The following is a 23,883-nucleotide window of genomic DNA, read 5'->3' on the forward strand; positions in this document are numbered from 1 at the left end:
GGGCTCAATAAATGTAAGCCATGTTGGGGGTATCAGGAGGTATGAGATGGGCATGTGCTGGGGTAAAAAGCTGGTAGGATGAAGGATGAGGGTGGAAGGGCAGTCTGCACACAGATTCTCAGAACCTCCAGGCAGCCTGGGTGGTGGAGGCTCCTTTCTCCACTGCCTGAACTATTGGGCCACAATTCTGTCCTGTGGTCTCCCAGTGGGTGTGCCCCTCACCTGGCCCCCCCTCATTGGCCCCACCCCACCCCCCTGCCCCGCCCCTCCACTCGTGGCCGTGCCTCACCTCAAGCTACGCTGCCAATGCTGTAGCCCACCAGCCCCTGGAACACCACAAAGCGAGAGAAGTACAGGTTAAAGCTGTTGACGAGGACTCTCATCTCAGGGAGCCAAAGATGACCACACCAGCAGCGACAGCAGAAAGGAGGAGTGGCTGCCCAGCTTGAGGGAGTGGAAAGGAGGCTGGGCCAAGCGCGTGGACCTCCATGGCACCCAGGGCCAGGTCCATGGGCCTCCCGAGTACCCCTACCCTCGCCTCCCTCAGCTTGAGACTCCTCAGCGCTGAATGCCTAAGAGGAGGCAGGGGCACCCTAGGGACCCGAGGAAACTCAGGGAGTCTCACATGTCACTTATGAACCAGAAGATGAGCAATGTTATCAGGAGGCCTGCCAGGAACATGGTTGGCACTCTTTCCATGTGGAGTTCCTCCTACACCAAGTCAAAATGGCGGTTATATGCTGGGATTGGCCACGGGTCTCCACCCAGGGTGGGCCTTTAGTCAGAAGGGGTCTGGGACAGGGATAGGTAACTGTGTGTAGCATGCCTCATCTCTGTGATCTCTGCCCCCCGTCCTGCATTTGGCAGACTCCGGAAGTTAGGCTTGGAGAGAGGCACCAGAGACACAGGCCAAGGTAGTGGGCCGGGTAGGTGGAGAGGTCGCTGAAGACCCTTTCGCAGATACAGATCCTGGGCCCCAGCTTAGAGATTCAAGTTGGGCAGGTCTGTGCTGTGAAGGGCCCAGGCTGCAGCTTAGGCTAAGAAACACTATAAGAGGTACCTGATCAAAGCTGCTTCTCTCCCCAACTCCTCACCTTCTGTGAGTTCCGAGGGCAGAGTCACAACTACAGAAGCAATTCCCTGGACAGAAGGCAAACCCTGCCATCTACCTTTTGCCCCATCCCTAAGTCCACTCTAGCTCCGTGGCTAAGACAGGTGAGGCCAGGGCTGGACAGCAGAAATCCTAAGTTTCCGTCCTGGCCTTGCCTCTGCACAGTGACCTTGTGCCAGTTGCTTCCCTTCCCTGAGCCTCAGTTTCCCTACCTGTTCGGTGAAGGTCAAGGCACGTCTCTGGGCCTGTGGGATAGCTAAAGACAACTCAGGAGTCTCCAGTAACCAAATCTGGGACAACTTTAGCAACGCCTCATTATCAATGATCGCTTCTTGCTTTCAGGATAGATCCATCCATCGTGGCATGACTGTGTGTAGCTGAGGCCAAATTGGATGATAGGATAAGAATCCGGATCCCAAGTGACAGGCAAGTACACGAGGTACATCAGGAAACTGCCATTGGGTTCTCAGGGTAGGGTCAGATTAAGCTGGTCAGCCTGATAGGTTGGGGCCCACTGCCAGTATCCAGCTGGTGTTGCAGTAGGGCTTTTGGCAGTGAACGCGAAGATGTCAGCGAATATGAAGAAGGCTGACAGGATGTTGGGGATGAAGGTGAGGGCCACCAGCCTCTGCTGGAATGTACCACACTTCCCCACCACATTCAGGATATTGGCAAACTTTGTCATCCTGTTTGGCTTCCATGGCCCTCAGCCTGCATAACTCCATCTCCAGAGATCAAGAACAAGGGTGCATGCCTTTTTCATGCTGGATTGAGTTATTAGAAGGATGCTGGGATGTGAGCTCTCCCTTCAAGCTGTTTTCGCGTGCTATCTGCTCACTGCTCAAAGAAAGGGTGCAGCTCAATCTATTGACACCAGACATCAGGGGCCGGAATGGGAGCCACTGACTAGAGGTTGGCCTCTCTGGCTTGGGACAATTTGGAATCCAACCTTGATGTTCTCCGTAGTTTCTTCCTTTGCTTCTGAAGTTTCTTAGTGAATATGATTTGTCCCTCATTGGCCCACTCATCCCTGTTTTTTAATGTTTTAGAAAACACTAAGCTGCTGTTGTCATGACTAAGTTCAGAGGCTTCTCCTGCACCTTCCCCACAATCAAAACTTCGTTTACACGCACTCCAAGGCATCACCAGTCCTTCCAAACACACACGAACAAATAAAAACCAAACAAAAGAAAATCTGGATCAGGCATAGACGGGGACTGAGGCGAGGTGGGAGGCTGGAAGCCTTGGCCACGGAGGTGGGGAGCCAGGGCTGGTCCAATGAGGCACCGAAATAGTAGGGTGACATGTAGCAGCACAGAGCCAAACCAGAGACAGTTAAAGGGGTGGAGTAGGTAGCCATATTGACTGTAAGGATATGACCTTGGAATGGCAGCAAGGAGGGTAGGGGGATTAAGCTTAAAACTCTCTTTGGACCCAAAACTCTCAGCAGGGATGTAGAGGTCCTGGGTTGGGGCACCCCTTGGCTACTAGCAGAAGCAGAAGCAAGCCTGCTCTGAAGGAAAATGTCTCCAAGTTAAGCCTTTGAGACCCTTAATGATTAAGATCATTAGAGCTCAGAGCTCAGAACAAAGGTTATCAAACGCACGAGAAGGCCAGCCATTCTAAGAGTCAACAGAAACAAGAAACAACAGATTTAGACTATGAACTCATAATTTTATATAGATATAGATGTATAGATAGTGTGTATATCTATTTTCTAGCTCTGTCCACTGAGATGGCCTAAAAGCAATAACGCATTGATAGCAATGATCACACCTAGTACTCAGATCTTGGTTTCTAAATAAAAGAGCCAGGGTTCTTTGGAGAAGCGGTTGATTCCAAGGCTGGAGCAGGGAAAGTGCAAGATGAGTATGGAATGTCTTGTGGTGCCAGAAGCAAGGACGTACCCCAAAAATGATTGGGGACATTTCAAAAGAACACAGGAGCCAAATAGGAGTCTCCAGTAACCAAATCTGGGACAACTTTAGCAACAAAATAAATAGATTATAGTAATAGATTATAGTAGTAGATTATAACCCATAGAACGAATATACCTGAGTCTGTGCTGATATAGATAAATAACTTAGTAAACAGGAAAAAGACAGATCTTTCTCACTGTAAAATTCTAATTAATATATAGAGAAAGAATGATGGAAATAGAAAAATCACCATTTGGCAAACATCACATTAAAATTGTTACAGCCAAAAATCATTGATGGATATTAAAATTAGATGAAAATATGAGAAACTTATTTGCACAGTTTCAAAGTAATTCCCCCCCAAATACTTATCAATTACAATGAAGGTACCACTTCAATCAAATGATGAAAGTTAAATTCACTGGTAATGGGACATGTTGACATCATATACTGCTTGATGATGTCATCTACTGTGAAGGGCACATCATCACTTCTGAGGTACCCTTGCCAAAAATGCATAATGTTAATACAATCATGAGAAAACTCCAAACAAACTTAGGGACATTCTGCAAAATAATGGGCTAGTACTTTTCAAAAGTTTCAAAGCATGAATGATGAAGCCTGAGGGACTTTTTCAGATTGGAGGAGACTGAGAAGACACAACGACTAAATGCAGTGTGGGATCTTGGACCAGATTCCAGACCAGGAAAAGAATACCAGTTGATTTGGACAGTTTGCCAAATTCAAGTAAGATCTGTAAATTAATTAGTAGTATTGCATCGATGTTAATTTTCTGGCTTAGATAATTGTACTATGGTTAAGTGAGATGCTAATGGTGGGGAAAGCTGGGTGAAAGATAATGGGAATTCTATGTACAGTAGTTCTCCTCCCCTGCTCCTCATCCGTGGTTTCAGCTCTCTGCAGTCAAACACCGTTCGAAATGATAAAAAATTCCAGAAATAAACAATTCATAAGCTTTACGTTGCACATCATTCTGAGCAGCACGATGCAATCTCCTGCTGTTCCGCTCCGCCCTGCCTGGGACATGGATCATCCCTTTGTCCTGCATATCCATTGGTCTCTTAGTAGCTGTTTTGGTTACGGAACCGACTGGTATCACAGTTCTTGTGCAAAATTACTGTTTCAAAGAGACGTCACTCCCATGTTCATTGAAGCATTACTTATCATAGCCGAGATATGGAAACAACCTAAGTGTCCAACAATGGATGAATGCATAAAGAAAATGTGAGATATATATGTATATGTATATGTATATATATTCAGCAAATATATTCTCCTAGTTGTGGCTTTTATATATATATATATATATATATATATATATATATATATATATATATATATATATATATATAGTCTGTATATATATACCAGAATATTATTCTGTCATGAGAAAGAAGGAAATCCTGCCATTTATGACAACAGGAGTGGAACTTGAGAGTATTTTGCTAAGTTAAATAAGCCAGACAGAGAAAGACAAATACTGCATGGTATCACTTATATGTGGAATCTTTTTTTTTTTTTTAAGTCCAACTCATAGAAACAGAAAGTAGAAAAGCAGTTTCCAGGGAGTGGGGAGTCGGGGGAAATAGGGAGATGTTGGAAAAAGGGTGCATAATTTTAGCTGTGAGATGAATAAGTTCTGAGGTGTAAATCATGGTGGCTATAGTTGATAACACTGTATTATATAATCAAAATTTTCTATGAGAGTAGAACTTAAATGTCTCCACTAATAATAATAATAATAATAATAATAATAATAATAATAATAAATATGTGAGGTGATAGATGTGTTCATTAACTAGATGAGCACCATCCTTTTGTCATGTACATGTACATCAAAGCCCCACAATGAACACTTTAAATTTCTTACAATTTTATTATGCCAATTATACTCCAATAAAGATAAAATTTTTAAATGGTTAAAATAATTAATTTTAAGTATATTTTAATACAATAAAAATGATTTAAACATATGTGCAAGACCTGCGTGCGAAATAATTATAAAACCTACAGAAACATGTTAAGGAAGAAAAACAGAGAGATATCTCACGATCATGAATAAAAGTTGTCAATTCTTCTCCATATTGATCTGTAGATTCAGTACAACTCCAGTCAAAATCCAAAAGATATTTGTTGTGACATGTGTCAAGAAGATTCTAAAATTAATATGAAAGAACGAAGCCCCCAAGACAATTCTGAAGAATAACGAGGAATGATGTGTCTTGCCAAATATAGAAATCTATTCTAAAGTTCCAGTCATTACAGAAAAGGCAGTGTCAATGAGGGAACAGTTAAACAGGAAGTGCAGAAATAGACCCACGCGAAGTTTTGATGTATGAGAGGGAGAGAGAGACAGTAGCATGACAGATTGGTAAATTAAAAAAAAAAAAAAAATTAATCATTGGGTTCTTGTCTCACACTGGAAACAGAAATTCCAGAAATTTTAAGAACAAAAGTTTTAGTAGAAATAATAGGGAATATATTTCTGACTTTCAGATGAGGATTTCTTAATCAGAACACAAAGCCTATGCTGTTTTATGTTAGCTATAAAATTTAAAAATTATAAATTTGACTAAAAAATGAAAATCTGAAAGAAAAAAAAGCCACAACTAGGAGAATATATTTGCTGAACATATTACTGAAAAAAGAAATTAGAATCAAGACTGGCCACTGCTGGCTTTGAAGATGGAAGGGGACCATGAGCCAAGGAATGCAAGCGACCTCTAGAAGGTGGAAAAGCCAGATAAATGAATTCTCCCTTTTAGCTTCCAGAAAGGAACGCAGCCCGACTGACACCTTGATTTTAGCCCAGTGAGACCCATTTTGGACTTCTGACTTCCAGAACTGTAAGGTAATCAATTTTTGTTGCACAAAGCCACTAAGTTTGTCTTAATTTGTTTCAACAGCAACAGGAAATTAACTCAGTGTATATATGTGTAAGGATGGAGGCAGGTGGAAGGTGGATAAAAGGGACTTCCCAGGGAGGAGGGAGGAAACCTTTACTGTCCCCACGGAGACTTGGCTTTCAGTCCTGGAGCCAGCAGTACTCTGCTTCCCCTGCAGGGTCCCCTTCAGTGTCCCCCACAAGCATTGCCTGAATACCTGCAGGAGTCTGACAATCTGCAAGGCCCTGGAGCACTTGCTCCCTCTACTGATCCCAAAGACCCCTTGTCAGGTGGACGGGCTCTAGGCAGTCAGTTCTCAATGTACAAAAGAGGAAACTGAGGCCTGGAAAAGGGAGCTTTAGCCAAGAGCGGTATTCCATCTAAAGGTAGAAAATGGCCAGATACCACACTTGAAAACTCGTGCTTCTCATGAGGACAGCCTGCTCCTTCCACAAACTCCCCACAGCCAAACAGGTCCTGACAGACACCTGTCCACATCTGAGCTAAGAATGCCGCCCAACTATCGCCAGGTATCATCACAATTGCCACCTTCCACACCCTCTCCATCCATCCTCCCGGGACACAGGACCACAAGCCAAAGCCAGGGCCCACCTGATCACAATCCAGGCACAGCCAGATCTTTGGGAGCTCATTCTCTGCCATGGGTTTGCTAGTAGTGCACAACCACAGGGTGAGGCGTTAAAGTGCAGGGTGTTGGCAACAGAGAGAAATAATCCCTATCTCTCAATAGAATTGAAAATGATGGCTTACATCCTTCAACCTGAATAAAACAGAGGGGAGACAGTTCAAAGGTCAACAGACCATAAGGCCCAAGGATGATGGTGCAGACTGACCATGATGTCCTCCCCCATTTCCCCTGTTTACATGCTGAAGTCCTAGCCCCAGTGTGAAACTATTTGGAGATGGGTCTTTGGGAGCTACTTCGGGTTAGATGAGGTCCTAAGGGTGGGCCTTCATGATGGGATCAGTGGCCTTATAAGGAGAGAAAGGGACCTCTCTGCCTCCACCTGCATGCACTGAGGCAAGGCCATGGGAGGCACAGCAAGAAGGTGGCTGGCTGTGAGCCAAGAAGAGGACTCTCATCAGAACCTGCCCCTGCTGCTACCCTGACCTTGGACCTCCAGCCTCTGTAATTATGAGAAAATAAATTTCTGTGGTGAGCGACTCAGTGTATAGAACTTTGCTGTTGTAACCTGGGCCGACGAAGGCATGTGGGAATGAGGGAGCAAATGAGCCGGAAGGCTGGGATGCTGTGCTCAGAGAATGGGATGTCCGAGTCAGAGACGCCTTCATTTATCCACTCAGGTGTCAGACGTTTTTGAGATTTTGGAGGTGGAGATGAATATTCTCAAGCCGAAGGCAGGAGCCGGAGTGGAAGGGACGACTATGAACCACGTAGTTTTAGATGAATGAGACTGTGTGAGCTGGAGGGCAGGAGGTGGGAGCAAGGACGAGATAGGCTGCTATAGAAGGAGATTTTTCCAAGTGGGAAGGGCTGAAATAGTTGAGCGGCAGCTATGGGGAGCAAAGAGGCTCTCACCCCAGCTTCCTGGATGCATGACCAGAGAAAGAAAGGGCTAAGGACACGGGCTCCTGCTGGGTTTGGAGCAGTTCCAGAGACAAAGGTTTGAGACCGTGGGTGGAAGTGGGTGGGGTGGGGGCCAGGTCAACAGGGCTGGAGTCAGAGGGGACAGTGTCAAAGTAGAGGAGCTGGCTGGGGAAGTGCGGGGGTGCCTCTGGCTTGCGACACTGATATAGTGAACACAAGATGCACAGTACAGTGGTCAGTCTCAGGGGTCTCTCAGAGGAGGGTAAGCACTGGGCCTAGTGGCCAGGGGACTTGTCCTGGGTAGAGCCAAAGGAAACCCTGAAGCTAAGCTATGTGCCCAGGACACAGGCCAGGGGAACAACCAACCAAAGGGTCTTGATCTCCAAACTTGCTCAGATCCCGCCTCTCCACAGTTGTGCTGCCATCGATCACCCCATTTCATCACTGGAATGTTGTGAGGAACGACTGAGGTCATAAATGTTTGCAATTAATTTCATCGTTGTAATGAGGCCCAGTCTGGTTTCTCTGCTTCTACTTTTGCCTTCTTCCAACACATTTTTCAAAAAGGGTCAATTTAAAACTGCAAACCTTATCGGGTCTCTCCTTTGCAAAATGAAAAAAGGAAACCAGAGGCTTTTCTTGCCCTCAGAACAAAGTCCAAAATTAAGGACATGGCCTTACAAGCCCCACGTAGTTCTGGTTCCTCAGACTCCCAGAAATCTTTGCAACTGCAGAAGCTGCCCATTCCATCTTCACTTGTAAAGTGCAGCTGCATCTCCTGCCTGCCTTCTCTTCATCTGGCCTGCAGTTCCCTCCCTGGGTGTCCAACCTCAGAGGGGTCTTTCAGGCCTGTCATGTGGGGTCATTTGCTTTGTTTAAAACCACAGTGTCCTCTCCTCCTCATCCATCCTTGGCATCCTTCCAAGGTTCTGGAAGCAGTTTCACAGCTGCAGATAAACTGTCCACTTCTGAGTCCAGCATGTTCCCAAAGGCAGGGCAAGGCACATGGGCCCTCCCTGACAGATAAGTGGGTAAGTGGGTCAGCAGATAAGGCAAAGCCCAGGGGTTTATGAGTAAGGGTCACCATTGAGGACTCGCTGCCCAGTGTATGACAGTTACTTAGAAATGGGGTGTGGCCCTCTTCTCCCATCTCCTTGGACCTTGAGGGCAGACTGCTGGAATCCTTTGCCTTTCACCCTCGCCAAGATCAAAATCCTTGAAGATTAGTGTAAAAAGACCTACAAAGCCATCCTTTTGAAAATGGGAAGCCCGAGGCCCAGAGTAGGAGGGCTCCAGCCCCCAAAGCCCGAGATGCAAGTCCAGCACTAGCCTCCACAAAGCTAACCGCAACACGAGTCATGGGTCCACTGCTAACACGTCCCCTGAATCAGGGCTGTTTTGTGCTCGCCAGCACCCTAGGGAGAACAGCCACCGCCCAGCCCAAGCTGGCCACTGCTCCTGGACAGTCAGGGTCAGGCCTGCACATCTTCTCAGAGGTTCCAGGGTCTCAGCTGCTGCTCTCCCATCAGCGACCACTAAAAGACCAACATTTTACCCATTGTCCAGAACCAGCTACAGGGCACTATGTAATACATACAGAGAAAAATCTTTCTCCCCAGGGGTCCACAATCCCTGAAGAATGAGTCTCTAAGGACCTGCCAGGAGACAATAGGTGATTCTTTGCATTATGCTCGTGGCATCAAGTCTCTTCCCAGGATCATGTTTATTGTGCCTCAAAGGTATGCAAGTGTCCACACCTGAGAGGAAGTTGCCTTCAGCTTTGCAATGGCTGATTCCTCACTCTTATTAAAGTTGTTTTTTTTTTTCATCTTGGAAGTTTCAGCCTAGGTGCCACATTGTGCCCAGAAAGACTTTTGGGTGTCCCCAAGGGGAGGGTTAGGCTGGAGACTCCATGACAGAGAACTTGTCAGGAAGCTAAATAGAACTTTTGCCAGCCCCTTCAAAGCTGAGAACTGTGAATAACAAGTATCTATATATTTGAAAGAGAGGTGCTGGACGCTTCCATGGTAGATTGACAAAGAGAGCAAAACTGATCCAGCACCTACCACCACCTCTTGACTCTAACAGAGAAGGTGAGTGTAAGGGAGGGAGGTCTGAAAGAACCCTTCTTTGGGAGGGGGGGTGCCTGTGAGAAAGGGAGATTGGAACCTCACTGTCTGAAGAGAGGTCAGCCAGAGATGCCTTTGAAGGCACACAAAGGAAGGGGTAGTGGCCAACCAAGCTCTTTTTCTACTCTTGCTGGCACAAGGATGTACGTGTTCTTGTAGGCCCAGTAGCTGCTGGGGAAGGTAGCCTGGCTCAAGAGACCCCACATGAGAGGACGGTCCTCTAAGGTAAGGTATGCCAGCAGTAAGAGGGACAATGTGGGGAGCAATACCGGGAGCAGGAGCTGAAGAGGGTCCCGAGGTCAGTGGAAAGCCATGGAAGGGCTGGCTTTTAGACGCTTGCTGGAGTGTACTGACTGATGATTAGCCAGCAGGACCTAGAAAGAACTACTACAACCAGCAGCAGCTAAATCAAAAGGCCTCTCTGTCTTTTCCCTTCACCCTGTACGGGCCCTGCAGGAGCCAGAAACAGCAGACCGTGAAAGGGAGGAGAGGGACATGGAGAGGGACAGAACCCATCTCCCCTCTTTCCCCACTGCTGGTCCCTGACCTACACAGGTCAGGCAAGTGCTGAACATGGGGTGGGGGCGTGAAGGATCTTCGAAGAGAATGCAAGGCTAGAGTTTGATACCAGCTGGACATAGAGTCTTCTCTCAGCAGGATCAGATGTCCTGTGGGGACCCCACCGTAGCCAGAGGGGCCTGGGCCAGCCAGCAGAAGGAAGCACTACCTTCTCTTTACACACGGCCTTTTCATCCACCTTCCTGGAAGGTGTCCACAACTTCAAGATATTTCTTCTTATACTCTACACACTAGGAAGGGCTCTACCTGGGTGTCCTGTTCTAGGTTTCACTGTGGTTTAAAGGAAAGGGGACCCCAGATTGAGGGGATCGTGGGAGCCACACTCCCACAAGACTATCAGAGAACAGAAAACCCCGGAGACCCTTCCCCAGAAGAGGGTGTTGGGGGTGGGGCTCTGGGGATAAGAAAGATGATGAACGGAGGGAGCCCCTGTCCCAGGTGCCTCTGGGACTGGGCTCGGCAGGGAGGGCTGGCGCTGAGTCAGGTCCTGGTGTGTTGCCTCCATCAGCAAAGCTGGTCTTGCTTGCCAGTCCCAGCCATATGCAGGGGGATGAAATCAGAAATGCGTGTTGTTCACGAAGGCCCCCCCTGGGATGGATGTTTTCCCTGAGGCCTCCGTTTCCTTTTCTGAGGGTGCTAACTTCAAAGTCCTGGAGGGAGCAGAAGGCCAACCATGAACTGGTACCGTGAAGGTGTCCCTCACCACCCCTCCACAAAATAGGAGGAATCTAACCCAAAGCCAGATATCTGAGTGTCCTGAGGCCCTCCTCCACTACCCCAATGTCAGCCTCTAAGCAACAATGGATTAATGTGTGAGGTGGGGGCCACTGATGTGAGGCCTGGGCCCTGAGCTTCTGAGAAAGCAAGCAGCTCACCGGGGTTGCGGCCCCTGCTCCAGGTCCTCGATGGTATCCTTCAGGGGCTGGCCACGTGTCTCTGGCAGCAGTACACAGAGCAAGCCCCCCACAATGGGGAGGGTGCCGATGATGATCATGGGGAGCGCTGCATGGTACTCGCCCAGCAGGATCACTAGAGGTGTGATGATGCCCCCGGCCCTTGAGAAGACAGCCACCAGTCCCATGCCCGACTGCCTAGGGGAAGACCAGTACAAACTAAGCAGACCCGGTCTACGGCCATGCTACCCTGAACAAACCCAGTCTCGTCTGATCTCGGAAGCTAAGCAGGGTTGGGCCTGGTTAGTACTTGGATGGGAGATCACCTAGGAAGACCAGGTGCTGTAGGCATAAAAAATAAAAAAAAAAATTTTAAATAAGGGATTGTAAGCTGACAAGGTCCTTACAATTTGTTAGGTCAACCAAGTGTTGCCTCACCTAAAAAAAAAAAAAAGAAAGAAAGAAAGAAAGAAAAACTAAGCAGACCCTGCCTCAACTCTGGGCCACAGTGCCACCTTAGCACACTTCCTCAGGAGAGCCCAGACCCCTCGTTATGGGCATCCAGGCTCATCTGGCCTACCCATCCTTCCCCCTGCACAGTGAACTTCTTGTAGTCTGACTGTGTGCCATGTTTCTCCAACCTCTAGGCCTCTCGGTCTGCCTATTACATGCCTGCTCACCTATTAAGTGTTAGGTCAAAGGTTACACTCCCTACCACCCGACCACCTGCCATGCCCTCCTGACTGCTCCTTCTTCTGAGTCATTCATTCTTAGACTTACTCCATACACTAGTCCTGACAAGGCCGCAGCATGGCCAACTTCTCGATCTGTCCTCCACCAGTGTAGGGAATAACCTGGGAGCTTGGACTAGATTTCTAGTTCTTCTGGACAGTCCCACCCAGGACTGTCATCCCAGAGCCAGCCTCGTAAGCAATTTGTGAAGCGGCAATGAGGGCGGAGGAGAGATTGTCAAAATAACGGCCTCGGAAGCAGAGGAGCAGGAGCTGCTCCACGGCCCTTACCTGAGGACAGTGGGGAAGAGCTCAGCAGAGTACACGTAGGAGATGGTAAATCCGGAAGTCGTGGCGAACTTCCCCATCACGGCCAACACAGTGACCACTGTGGGCAGATCTGGTGAGAGATGCTGGTCAGCAGCATGAAGGGTACACAGACCCATCACCTGGGCCCTGCTCCTTGCCCTGCTCAATCCAACTCCTCACCCCGTCTGTAACTGAACCACAGGGATGCCCTCACTCCAAAAAGGGGAGCAATGGGCCTCTGGCCACAGATGAGTGAGGGTGGGAGCGGTCAGGGGAGAGTCAGCCTTGGTACCTGTTGGGATGAAGATGATGATGATACACATGAGGCCTCCCAGAACCAAAGTCCCCAACTGGCTCCACTTGCGGCCAAACCACTGCATCATGAAGATGCTGAGGAGGCGGGCAGGCACCTCGACTGCTCCAAAGATTAGCTGGGTCAGGTAGATGTTCAGGCCAAACTCCTCCACTTGTAAGCTCAGGCCGTAGTAGCCCAGACTGTCCACGAACCTACAAAGTGTCCAAGAGTCCTTGTCACTGCTAGGTGATGAGACACCATCACACTCAGAGAGCCTGCCTTGGCCAGAAGTCACAACAGGAGACAGTAGCACAGCCAGGGAGAGTTCCCGTCATTCCCACACAGCCCATCCCAGCCAGAAAGCCACCTTCCTGCATCCCATCGACACACAACAGCAAAGTGGCCCTTGGCTGGTGCCTCAAGGAGAAGCATGGGTCCCAGGGCGCTCACCAGACTAAGAAGAGAATCAGGGTCATCTTCCGGAGCTGGGGGTTTCTTAATAGATCCAGGACATTCCCTGAGGGGCCTGTCTTCTCTACAGCCAGCTGAGAAGAAAATGCCAAGTGAGGGGCCTGCGGAAAGGTCTGTGTGTGTGAGATCTGGGGGCAGGGCAGGGGCTGCCTGCTGGGAGTACCTGGCTCAGGAGCTCTGGGGAGAGTTTCCGCCTGTTCACCAAGGCTGCTTTCTGGATCACTTGTTTGGCCTCTTCGACTCTCCCCTTGATCAGGAGCCACCGTGCAGATTCTGGCAGAACCCTGTAGGTCAAGAATGGCTGTAAACTTGGGGCATGGGGTCCTAGAATCCCCTAACCCCCCACCTCCAGCTTTGCGGCTGTTCCAGTGCACGCTGAACCCCACACCCCTGCAGGCTCCCTCTCTCTGAAGCGGTCTCCAAGTGTTCCCCCAAGGTGCACGTGTGTGCTGCACCCTAGGCAGCTCCCGGGAAGTGTCTCCTCACCACAAGTAGAAGAAGAGCAGCAAGACAGGCGCTGAGCCGGCAATCTGGAGGTGCCTCCAGTTCCGGATGCCGTAGGCCAGACCTGCCAGCACAATCTCTCCAAGGGAGAAGAAGCACTGGATTATGACCATGGCCTGGGTCCTCCACGAGGGCCCCACCCACTCTGCAACTGGAACAGAGAGGCGGCGACTGAGCCAGATCTCACCCTCTCACTCCCTGTCTCCCTAGACGCAGCCCTGTCAAGGTTGGGGCCTCAGTCCCAGCTCAGGAAGTGCAGGTATGGCTTCAGAAGAGGGTTCCTGACAAGTGCCCACCCCCGCCCCCACACTCCCAGTCAGTCTGGGGAATGTAGCCAGACGCCACGGCCTCAATCTATGGCTGAAGGCTTCAGGGCTCAGATACCCACGTAGGGAAATACCGCTGAAGGCATATCCAGAGACGGCAGTAGCCACAGCAAAGCGCAGGACCATGTACAGATCGAAGCTGTTCACAAAGGCAGTGGACAGGCCCATGACGGCAAAGATTAGCAGCTGCACCAGGATAGCGGCCTTGCGGCCAATCCTGGAGAAAGAAGGAGAGAAGGCTCTCTGAGGCGAAGGAGGCAAGGGAGGACCCAGCCCTGCCCTGGGTTCTCTGTGAGGAAGGACATGTGGCCACACCACGGGAGCCCCGTTTGAGGGACACCAGTGTGAGAAGCAGTGGGGACGCCTGGCCCTGTGCCAGAAGCCTAAGAGCATGCTAGGGCAGGGGTGGGCTGGCCAAGGTTCTTACCGGTCACAGACGGGCCCAAAGATGAGAGCGCCAGCGAGGAGCCCCGCCATATACACTGATTGTGAGGTCTCCCTCAGTGGCTTCCGGTCACAAACTAGGTTGAACTGAGGCAGACAGGCAGATGTGAGTCTAGGGGCAGCTGAGGGCAAGGCTTCTATAATCCAGCCCACCCACTACCAACTTCTCAGGGCAGATGCCCACAGTTCCCAAGGCACCCCAGGGAACCAGAGTGATCTCCGGGGGCACACACAGCATGATGTTTAAAGTGTTTAGGGAGAATACAGCAATATTCAACACCTGTCTGGTATCACATGAACTCCTAGCTCAGGATAGTAGCAGTTTAACATGAGATCACGCTATATTCCTTTCAGTGATGTCATATCTATGTGAAGTTGTGTTTTTGGCAGTGGCAATGAGAAAAGGCAAGCACCATGAGCGAATCAGCGAGGACCAGAAAATGCGGGTGTCAGTGTACGAGGATCAGGAAGTTGTACAGTTCCCGATAGACAGATATGTAAGTAATTAGTAAGTAATTGTATTTCTTTAAGAATGAAAAAAAAAGTGTCCTATCAATTTACGCTTTTAATGTCTGTATTACTTTTTTAAAAATTTATATTTTTAAAAATTCTATTTATTTATTTATTTATTTTATTTATTTTTATGGTGACATTGGTTAACGAAATCCAATAAGTTTCAGCTGTACACTTTAACAGTAAGGTATATATATATTTACACTGTGTTCACCTCCCATAGTTAAATTTCTGTCTGTCACCACATATTTGACCCCCTTTACTCCATCTCCCTCCTTCCTCCCCCTCCTCCCTACTCTCTGGTAACCATTAGTCTATAGTCCATGTCCCTGAATCTCTGTCTGTGTATTACTTTTTAAAATGGCTATTAAGTTGTTAGGACATAAACACTTAAGTTGTTTGAAGGTTCGAAAATTACTTGACACCTAAGACTGTTACGTATTTCTTTTGGCCTGGAGATGCCATGGAAACTCACTGAGACACTAATGGTGCAATGTTTGGGAACCTCTGACACACAGCTGATTGCTGCTTCTTGACAAGTGGGGCCTCTATGTCACAGCCAAGGCATCCCTGTGACCCACTTAGGCCTTCCACATTTCCCCATCTAGCTGTAACACCTCCCTGAAACTCATCATTCACAGGCAACCAGAATACTAAGAAGCCCTCATACACTCCGTGAGGGAGATTACAGCAGAGGAACGTGCACGCATGTGCATGTAGAGGTGATACAGGCAACACACCTGGAGATGCACAGAGAGAACCTGAAGCCCCAGGGAGAAAAAAATGCATGTCCGTAGACCTCTGTACCCATGTCTACAACATGTACATACTCATCTACTACATGTGACTCGCCCCTAAGCCCACTGGTATGTGGGTCCCTCAGGGAGTTCTGTGGCCCTTGCACACAGCTCAACGCCATACACAAATGTTTGTTGAGGAACATGACACATGAGCTTTCCTCTAGAGAGCTCAGAGAGATAGCTTCACGATAATGGCTAATGCCTTATGAGTGCTCACCCTGTGCAGGGTACTATGCCTAATGCTCTACGTGCATTATCTCACATAATCCTGACAACAATCATTGACATACTATTATTTTCCTCTAAGGAAGGAGCGGTTAAGCAGCTAATCCTAGGTCAGGGTTGTTCAGACATTTCTACTGCCCCAGAAACAAGGATTGAAACTGGTGAGATCTAAGAGAATATTTGCTGAATGAATGAATGAATCGACTAATACCTACAGTGAACCAACCAGGCAATTGTTATCAGTTAAGTAACCTTTAGCAAGAAATTAATCAATCCAGAAGATATCATGTACTCATGCTTCTGTTCTCAAGGACAACTGTGCTTTTTTAAGAACTTTCGATATGTGTCCAGCAATTAACACAATCAGAATGAAGAGGGCTGGACAGAAGATATCAACTTGCTCCACCCAATTTTATTGGGTTGATTTCAATTTGGCTGCCACGCATTGCCTTTATGCTTAGACACTATTTAAAATAAGTAATAATAAATAAAAGCCTGCTGTTCTCAGCCTCTCGAGCCAGAATTAAATAACTCTGGGGACCTTCGAGCATGTTAGCCGATCTGTTGGTGTCTTGTGTTTCCCATGTATAAAATGGGAATAGAATATATTACATACTATCACCTGGTAGCATGAAAGAAATCAGTCCACGTAACATGCTTAATACAGTGGCAGTCACACAGGAAGTTCTCAGTAAACGTTAGTTCAGCCGTGGGTGCGTTGGCTCGTGTTCATGAAACTCACAGCTGGTGACAAAGACGTCTCAGACACAAAGGGCTACAGTGATCTGAAGGCATGGGTGCCAAGCCATGGGACACTTCCAACACTGGCATCCCTGCACAGTGGCCAGTATTCACCACCTCCCTGTACTTTATATACCCCTTATCTCATTAAATCACCATTCTAACTCCATGAAGACTTATCGTTCTCACTGTGCAGGAGCAGAGATTGTGTCTTGGGGAGGTGTCAAGACTTATCCAAGCTCCTGCGGTGGTATCATGCTGCAGAAGGAACAGAGATGAAGAAGGCTCCAACTCAGAATGCCAATCTTCAACCTCTCCCGCCCTAATGCCCACAGCAGATGGTGCTGCCTGGGGCCTGCCACGGTGGCCCACAGAATCCTGCCCTCATTTCTTGGAGCATATCCCATCACATCTTCCTCCCTGTTCCAAAACCTTCAGGGGCTTCCTTTGGTCTCTAGGAGAAAACCCATATTCCTCAGCACTGTATCTAAGACCCTTGGACAGTTGGCTCTTGCCTATTTCCCAGCCTCTTTTGTATGTCAGTCTTTCTCAAACAGGCCAGGCATTTTCATGCTTCCATAACCTAGACCTGGCTGTTCTCTCTGCCTCCTCTTCCTTCCCATCTCTGCCTGCTCTTTAGTCACAGGACAGACTACACTGTTGTAGCTATTCCTTGATAGTCTATTTCCCTCCCTATTCAGAGGTTCGTGTTTTCTTTTACCAAAGACGGGCACCCGGGAAATGTGGGATGGGTGAGAGGACAGGGACAAATGAACTCTGTTCTTCAAGAGCACATAGCCTATAAGGAAATGTGCTCTTTTCTTCTCAAATTAGGATTGTTTGTATTTCAGTTTGAATATGAAGCTGCTGGTTCTAATAAGGGGACTTAGGGTGGCAGCTCAGAGAGGGTCCTCTGAATCAGTATGTCACAGCCCTTCCTCCTAGATGAAAAACAGAAGTAGGAGATCTCATACCAAGGTAGCTCCACTCTGGAACTGAGCTTGGGGTCTCATGGGGTGCAGGGTACAAAGCACAAAGACCAAAGCTTTATATTGGAAGTCACAGTCCTTGGCACGGTGAGGGTGGAAGGGAGCATGTCAGGGAAGGGCAAGTGATCTAAGCCCCAGCTCCACCTCCAGCACACAGGATGATGACTGAGAATAAGGAGAGAGGCCCCAAAGCCTTGAGAACATCCTGCTCCACTCCCACCCCTGCCCACCCGCATTCCAGGCACACCGACTTCTTGCTGCTCCCCAGGCAGGTCGCCTGCTTCCTACTACTGCCAGGCCTTTCTTTTGTTGTGCTCTGTCTGCAAAGACCTCCTCTCCTCTATCAACATTCTCCTGTACCCTGGTACCCAGATAACATACCAATTCCTTTGAGAAGTCGTCTGCCCGTTACCTATTCGGGAGGAAGCGAATTCTAGTCTCAGAGCCTACCCCGCCCTTTACCCAATGACAAGGAGCCCAGATCATACCTTGACCATCAGGGGTCCTCAGAAAAGGGGAGCAGGGTGTCTCTTTCCTCTGACTGTTCCTTGTACAGTTAATACTTGGGGTTTTGGTGGAATAAAATCCCACGAACAGTGCAGCACAGGCTGTAAATAAGGGCTAGCATTGGCTCTAAGCAATCTGGAAGTTTGCCTGGGCTTTAAAGATGGTGATATTTGGCCAGAGAGTTCATATGCATGTGCAGAGGTAGGCACAGCCAAAGCATCTGAGGACCAGTGAAGGCCAGAACCTACTATGGGAATGATGCTGGGGGAATGATGGAAGAGAGGCCAATGAGCATCAGACTGGGCTAGGCTGGGCTAGATCCACAGGCTGGAGAGCTCACGGGCTACCTTCTCCCCCTGTGCCATAGAATGGGGTGGAGGAACAGGAGGAAGACAGGCAGGACATATTATCAGGCTGCTAGGGCTCTAGGGGCAGGTTTATGGTAATACATTAAAAAGTGAAAGTTTGCCTTTAGTTAAAACATTACCCTCTGAGAACCTCTAAGAAAGACTATTTTTACCCATGGGGGGAAAAATGAATGTTTAATCTCTGGACTCCAGATTTACCACCCCAAAGGTAAGAGCTGCACAGATCCTCCCAATAACACCCTCCACTCAGGTTTCAGGACTACGTGTGCCCCTTCTTGCTCCTGCAGGGAACTGGGCAGTGGGAGCCTGCGGGGGACTCCCAGCTCCACAGTTACCCTGGCCACATCCTCTCCCCATTCTTAGCCTCACCCCACCATCTGGGAAGCAACAGAGTAGAGAATGATGCTTTCCCAAGGCTCTTCTTGCTCTGAGGCTGCTAGGAGGGGAATCTGTCCATTTCTGTCTGCATTCCTCCAAGAGAATGAACTTAGCAAGAGCAAATGTTCAGTTACCTTCTGTAGGACAAATCCTAGAGTCACAGGTGTCCTCCGGGATCCCAGAGACAGGCAAGTGGAGATCGAGATAGAGATAGGCAGGTCAAGCCAATAGAAAGGCAGACAAATAGACAGGGAACGAGATAACATAAGAGTGTTAGGAAAACACAGGAAGATCTAAGCGGGGCAGACATGTAGAGGCGGACTAAAAAACAAAGGCAAATGGACAGATAGATGGGAATGTGGAAGAGAGAGAAAGGTGTAAAAGCAGAATAACAGGAGACAGGAAAAAAGGCAGGCACTGGGCACAAAGGCAGGACAGACAAAAGGTTAGGGAAAGATGAATGGATGGATGGGCAGACAGACCAGAGAAAATGGATAGACAGGTAGACAGGTATTGAGGCAGAGGGCAAAGAGAAAAACAGGGTGATTGGCAATAAACAAGTAAAACAGGCATATCAGTGTGAATCATTCAAGGATAATGGAACAGTAACACTGGCGAATGAGGGCAGAGGGCCAGGCAAAGGAACGGACAGACCCGAAACGGGACACAGACCGGCAAAGGGGCAGCCCACCTCATTCGTCAGGGATAGGGCCTTGTGTTCAGGATACTCCCAGCCCGCCTCACAAGCCTCTGTCTCATTGAAGCGGTGGCTGAGGATGTCCTCCAGGCTGGCATTGGGAGGGGGTGGCCGGAACATGAGGCAGGACTCAGGGTTGCCTGAAGCATCCAGAGGCACGCTCAGGAGCAGCTGCTCAGCAGCACTGAAGTTGAAAGTGTCGTTCTTGACCCAGGCAACTGAACAGTAATGGTCCTCATTCAGGACCATGAAGACCTGGGCAAACATGTAGAAGGAGCTCAAGAAGAAGGGAAGAGCCAGCAGTAGCAACAGCCGTATCTGGAAGCGACCGAAGTCGCCTATTTCAGCCAGGACCTCGGAAAATTGAACCATGTCTACCAGTCACCACGTCCTCACCCTGGGGCCACTAAAGAGCTCTGCACCTTGGTCCAGGGTTGCTTGCTCCTTTAGGCAGTGATAACAGCTGCATTAATGTTTAATCCAGCCTTGCCAAGCTCCACCTTCACACCTCAGCTCCCTGGGAAGGATAGAATACGATGGAAAAAAAAAAAAAATACAAAAAACCAGTCAACTCAGGCTTGCAGAATCCGAACATGTTTTATTGAAACACAAGTATCACGAGAAGAAACGAGAGGACTTTCTCAGGCCTAGCACATAGGGATGAGTTTCAGCCAATCATTATATAATATACAGCACACCTTCCCACCCCATACCAATTGGAATGCCCTAAACAATTCACGCCTAGCTCAAACCCCTCTTATCACAATAGAACCCCAATTCTGAGAGTAGTTATAACACTCAGAGGGACACAAAGGTCCTTTCTAGGGACCAGCCCACATTAGACAGTGGAATATAAGTCAGGAGAGCAGCAAGGACCCAGCCTGTATATTTATTAACTCTATTACCAGGCCAATCAAGCCTCTTGACCCTGATAATCTTACCTTTGTCATGTGGGTTTCTGGTTCCGGGGTCATCTGCAGTACCAGTCAATCCCAGGGCAGCATGAAGGCCAGGAGATCCACCAAGGGCATACATGTCTTTCATTTTCAGCACCAAAGATACTTTAAGAATGCAGAGCAATCGCAGAAGAGCCAAGAGTTGCATTTTGTGTTCTAGTCAAAGAATAGACCATTCACACAATCCCCTGATAAAAACAAATCCGAGCTGCCCCAGAGCAGCCCTGGCCACCCTAGGCATTCTCAGTGATTACAGAAACACAGAACGAAGTCTCCCACTACAATGGCCCCAGCCGTGGAAGCCCAGTGGGTGGCCACTCCTAGCCTTGCTGGAACTGGGATTCTTAAAAGACCAGGGACTAACAAAAAGGCAGGAATTCAAAGAAGACTCTCCCAAAGGCCCCTATCCTTATTCTCCTGGGGGAGTCTTACTGGAGGTAGGCCTAGGGCTTGGAAGGTGTCCAGTTCAGGCACGGGAGGTGAGGAATGATAGAGGACTGGGGGAAAGTACACGTGTATGCATGCGCACACATTCGCATATTCGTTTGTACATTGGAAAGCCTTTTCATGTTTTGAATTTTGAACCGTTTTAAGAGATGGTGCAGGGAACACAAGGAAGCAAGGTTGTTCAGGGAAGTTCTGGATAAATGTGTGCCTGTGCCTATCCAACTGTCAAAACAGCACAGCCTCTGGCCACCTGTCAGGCAGCCAGCATGTAGACCAGGTCAAGGCAGAGCAGACAGTGAAGGACAGAGGCAAGAGTCTACGGCACTGCATAAGAGCACTTTCCTCTCTGCTGCCCATCCCAAAATCCCACCAGGCCCGCCGGTGTCCCCAGCTCTATCTTTTTTCCTTCACCTAGCTTCCTTCCATGTTCTTGTCCTCAGCATCGCCTTGATTAATTTTCCAAGAAAACAGATGCTACCAGTTGCCACTGCCTAGTTAGGAGTCCCCATGGGGGCCAAGCGGAAGACCTGAGCCTGTCCTCACTTCCCATCACTTCCTCATGCCACTCAGGGAAAGGAGTTTTGCTGCTTTTGGTTCTAAGTAGACAAGGGAGCTGGAGCTAGGAGGCAGAAAGCTTGGGCTCTGCTACACATTCGCTCTGATCCTATGTTTCTTTTACCCCCTGGGCCTCGATTTCTTCATCTGTGTAAAGGGAAAGCTTGACCTAGATGGTCTCTAAGGCTTCTTCTCTTTCTTGGTGAGCAATTCTAAAATAAAGGTAGATGATGAGGAGACTCCTGACAGATGAGTGAGACATAACAAAAGATCTCCCATGGTTAGAACTATGACCCCGAAATCTTGGTCCAGAGGTGCAGGATACCATTGGCTTCCCTTGACTTCTATATTCCCCAAATTCTAATTTTCTGGGTTAGTTTATTTCTCCTCTTAACCTTATCCCCATATCCCAACCAGTCTGCCAAAGCTGCCGCAGTTCCTCGAGGCATGCCTCGGCTCCCCTCTTTGAGGGAGTCCTCGCAGGATCGCTGCAGCCCCAAGGACCTCTGTCTGTCCTGTGGTCTGACTTGGGAGGCTGAGACCAACACCAGCATGTGTGCTGGTCTCTGACTCCCCCAACCAGTCTGGTCACCCCACCATCTTCTGGAAGACTGCGAGATAGGCTTGGGGTTACCTTTGGTTCTTCAGGGAGAGCCCATGGCTTAGGTCTCCATCCTCTTCCTCTCCTCGCACCTGCCCTCCTCGATGGCACGAGTAAGACCAAGGAAGGGTGTAACGAGAGTTCTCTAACCACTACGACTCTTTAAGTCGAGACAACAGATTCTTTAAAACAAGTGTCCACTGCCAATCGTCTGTCCACAGAGTAGAGGGTAGTGTTGGAGCGTGTGGCGGGGAGTGGGGAAATATTCCACAAACACTGCTCATACGGATTCATTAGATGATGTAAAATCTCTCCAAGACTTGAGAATAATTCTAGTAAATAAAAACTGGGTTAGGACTTTTGGGTTCCGGTCCAACATGTAAGGAGCTCCATCCTAACATATAAAACGTTGAACAAACTGAAAAATCGACTCTTAGATTTGTCAGAGAAGTGAGGTCAGGGTAAACTGCTCTCCCTCACAGTGGAGAGCCATACAGGTACATACAGAGAAGTATAACTTACTAAAGCAAAACTCCACAAACAGAAACTTGCACAGGAACTAGAAACAGACTAGGAAAACCTGAATTATAGTTAACAAATTGCTGAGGGCTCATTGTACATAAGGCTGAGAGCCAAAATCTCCAAAAGCGGTGGGGGGGCGGGGAGTCCCCTCACTTTTCAGATTTACCTCCAGGAGCTCTACCAGATTCTCACGGTGAATATCAGAGAAAAATTCTGTTGTTTCCAGAGGCATGGGAAAAGTAATCATTTTGAAACATACTGAGAACATTTTCTTCTTTTTAAACAAGGCTGACCCTTAAGAGAAACTATCCAAACAGAGCCTAACCTGCTGGGCCTAACTGACCTGGAATAAGGGAAGTACCCAATTCTACCCTCTCTAGCCATCGTGCCTTACTTAAGGGGGAGGGGGAGACTGAGAAGCACTTGTGAAATTCACAGGCCCACTAAAATCTGAGTCTTATCATAGGACTACAGAAGGCTTCCCCATTCCCATGCCTTACCATCATATCACTAAAAGCCTCTTTACTGGAATTCTTTTTACCCAGTGCATCATGTCTGGTTTTCAACAAAAAATTACAAGATATGGTAAAAGTCAAAAACACAGTTTGAAGAGACATGGCAGGCAGCAGAACCAAACTCAGATATGGCAAGGATATTGGAATTATGAGATTGGGAATTAAAACAAAACAAAACAAAACAAAACAAAACAAAACAAAACAAAACAAAACAAAACTTGGAATATGCTAAGGGATCTCAATGAAAAAAGTGGAGAACATGCAAATACAGATGGGTAATGTAAGCAGAGAGATGTAAATTCTAAGAAAAAGACATGCTAGAGATTAAAATCAGTGCAATAAAGATGAAGAATGCCTTTGATGGGCTCGTTAGCAGACTGGACAAAGCGGAGGAAAAAAATCTCTGAGCTTCAGGATATGTCAATAAGAACTTTGAAAACTGAAAAGCAAAGAGAAAAAAGATGAAACAAACAAACAAATCCGAAGAGAGTATCCGAGAACTATGGGACAAGTATGAAAAGTGTACATAGGCATAATGGGGATACCAGTAGATAGGTATAGAAGAAATATTTGAAACAATAATGGCTGAGAATTCCCTCAAGTCATGTCAGACACCAAAGTGCAAGTGCAGGAAAGCTCAGAGAACACCAAGCAGGATAAATGCCCAAAACACTACACCTAGGATATCATATTCAAACTGCATGAAATCAAAGATAAACAACAAAATCATGAAAAAGAAAAAAACCCACCCTATCTATAGAAGCAAATATAAGAATTGTATCAACTTCTCCTCAGAAACCATGTAAGCAAGAAGAGACTGAAATGAAATATTTTGTGTTGAGAGAAAAAGCCACCAACCTGGAATTCTATATCCTGTAAAAT

The 23,883-nt window shown here is 47.9% G+C and overlaps 1 protein-coding gene and 1 pseudogene across 1 annotated transcript; one reads left to right on the forward strand and one right to left on the reverse strand.

The window, feature by feature from the left end:
• Positions 1 to 5,044: 5,044 nt before the first annotated feature.
• On the reverse strand, positions 5,045 to 23,198 carry SLC22A13 (solute carrier family 22 member 13). Its single transcript, XM_039843291.1, has 11 exons — positions 20,347 to 23,198; positions 19,400 to 19,922; positions 14,171 to 14,274; positions 13,806 to 13,960; positions 13,400 to 13,568; positions 13,077 to 13,197; positions 12,893 to 12,987; positions 12,440 to 12,654; positions 12,130 to 12,238; positions 11,090 to 11,305; positions 5,045 to 10,864 (listed from the first exon to the last, which is right to left on the reverse strand). Exons 2-11 carry the CDS (start codon positions 19,775 to 19,777, stop codon positions 10,771 to 10,773), a joined length of 1,656 nt encoding a protein of 551 aa, XP_039699225.1. The 5' UTR covers positions 19,778 to 19,922; positions 20,347 to 23,198; the 3' UTR covers positions 5,045 to 10,770.
• Positions 11,340 to 11,458, forward strand: LOC120586904 (uncharacterized; annotated as a pseudogene).
• Positions 23,199 to 23,883: the final 685 nt, after the last annotated feature.

This window comes from Pteropus medius, unplaced genomic scaffold (assembly GCF_902729225.1).
Source record: "Pteropus medius unplaced genomic scaffold, Ma_sr-lr_union100, whole genome shotgun sequence".
Lineage (NCBI taxonomy): Eukaryota > Metazoa > Chordata > Mammalia > Chiroptera > Pteropodidae > Pteropus > Pteropus medius.

Excerpts from the sequence above, each read along its gene's own strand:
- SLC22A13 (XM_039843291.1), bottom strand. The coding sequence starts at position 19,777 with ATGGTTCAATTTTCCGAGGTCCTGGCTGAAATAGGCGACTTCGGTCGC. Across the intron at positions 13,569-13,805 it reads CTTCAGCGGTATTTCCCTAC|TTGCAGAGTGGGTGGGGCCC; the intron begins GTGGGTATCTGA and ends TCTCTGTTCCAG. Across the intron at positions 12,239-12,439 it reads CATCATCTTCATCCCAACAG|ATCTGCCCACAGTGGTCACT; the intron begins GTACCAAGGCTG and ends ATCTCTCACCAG.